The sequence below is a fragment of the Volvox carteri genome (assembly GCF_000143455.1).
Source record: "Volvox carteri f. nagariensis unplaced genomic scaffold VOLCAscaffold_50, whole genome shotgun sequence".
In the NCBI taxonomy this organism is placed as follows: Eukaryota; Viridiplantae; Chlorophyta; class Chlorophyceae; order Chlamydomonadales; family Volvocaceae; genus Volvox; species Volvox carteri.
In genome coordinates, this window is record NW_003307593.1 from 844,466 (window position 1) to 845,520 (window position 1,055).

Consider the following 1,055-nt stretch of genomic DNA (forward strand, 5'->3'; position numbering starts at 1 on the left):
CGGTCATGGCGTCTAACTATCTATCCTGAGGCCGAGAGTGCAATCCCTTCGCACGCGCGCACACGCACACTCTGTTCCCCCCCCTCTCTCTCTCTCTCTCTCTCTCTTGCCGTCCCAAGCTTCGGAGTCCTCCAGGCGGCCTGCGTACTCGTGTCAGCAGCAGCAGCAGCTGCAGCAGTGTTAGGGTGGGTGGTACCCCTGCAGCAATCGGCGGTTTTGCTAGACAGATTGATTCATAGGAGCCAACATCCTCCTCCTTCTCCTCCACTCCCTCCTCCACTCCCTCCTCCTCCTCCTCCTCCTCCAACAACACCACCTTCCACATCTCATGGCGGGTGGGGAGCAGGTAGGCAGGTAGGCAGGTAGGGTGCCCGGGCGGTGGGACTCACGGAGCCGCCCCCCGGGGCCCCCCCGGTCCGGACTCCGGTGGTGGTTGCCAACCCCCCTCCGCCTCATCGCCCTCGCCGCCGCCGCCTTCCCTTCTTCCCGGCCGCCGCCGCTGCTGCCGCTGCTGCCACTCCCAGATCAGCTCCTGTGATGGCTCCAGGGGACCTAGGCCGGCAGCGAGCCGAGCCGCCGCCGCCTCCTGCTCCGCCCACTGCGCCCAGAGGCGCACCTGCGTGTACATGCACACAGCCGCATGTGCACATACATACATACATACCGTGTGTACGTCTCATGCACGCGTGTGTATGTCTGTATGTTTGCATGTGACGGAGTTGCGGAATGGTTTGGGTGTCCCCGGGGCGCTCGGGAGATGGTGGTTTCCACGCAGACCAACCAACCAACCAACCAACCAACCAAAAACGACTCCCAGGAGGATAAGCAGTCACAACAACAATTACGAGATGCAGCACTGAACAGCAGGATAAGGCCCGCAAAGCTCCAAACTGTCCCCGGTGGATTGGCGGCGCATCGAGGTGAGCACCCAATGATGATTGGGTGGTGGTCGTGGTGGTGGTGGCACTCCAGGTAGATAGCGCGCAGGCCGACTGCCGACACCACAGCGCAGCCCGCCGGGGACCCACCCACCCACCCACTCACCCACCCACCCA

At 63.2% G+C, this 1,055-nt stretch overlaps 1 protein-coding gene across 1 annotated transcript in view; it reads right to left on the reverse strand.

The window, feature by feature from the left end:
• Window positions 1-389: 389 nt before the first annotated feature.
• Window positions 390-1,055, reverse strand: part of dnj22 (molecular chaperone) — a gene marked incomplete at both ends in the record, with an annotated part of 3,709 nt that continues 3,043 nt past the window's right edge. Inside the window, one exon of the mRNA XM_002955319.1 lies at window positions 390-616. Within this exon, the coding sequence (XP_002955365.1) occupies window positions 390-616 (227 nt within the window). The remainder of the gene's footprint in view (window positions 617-1,055) is intronic.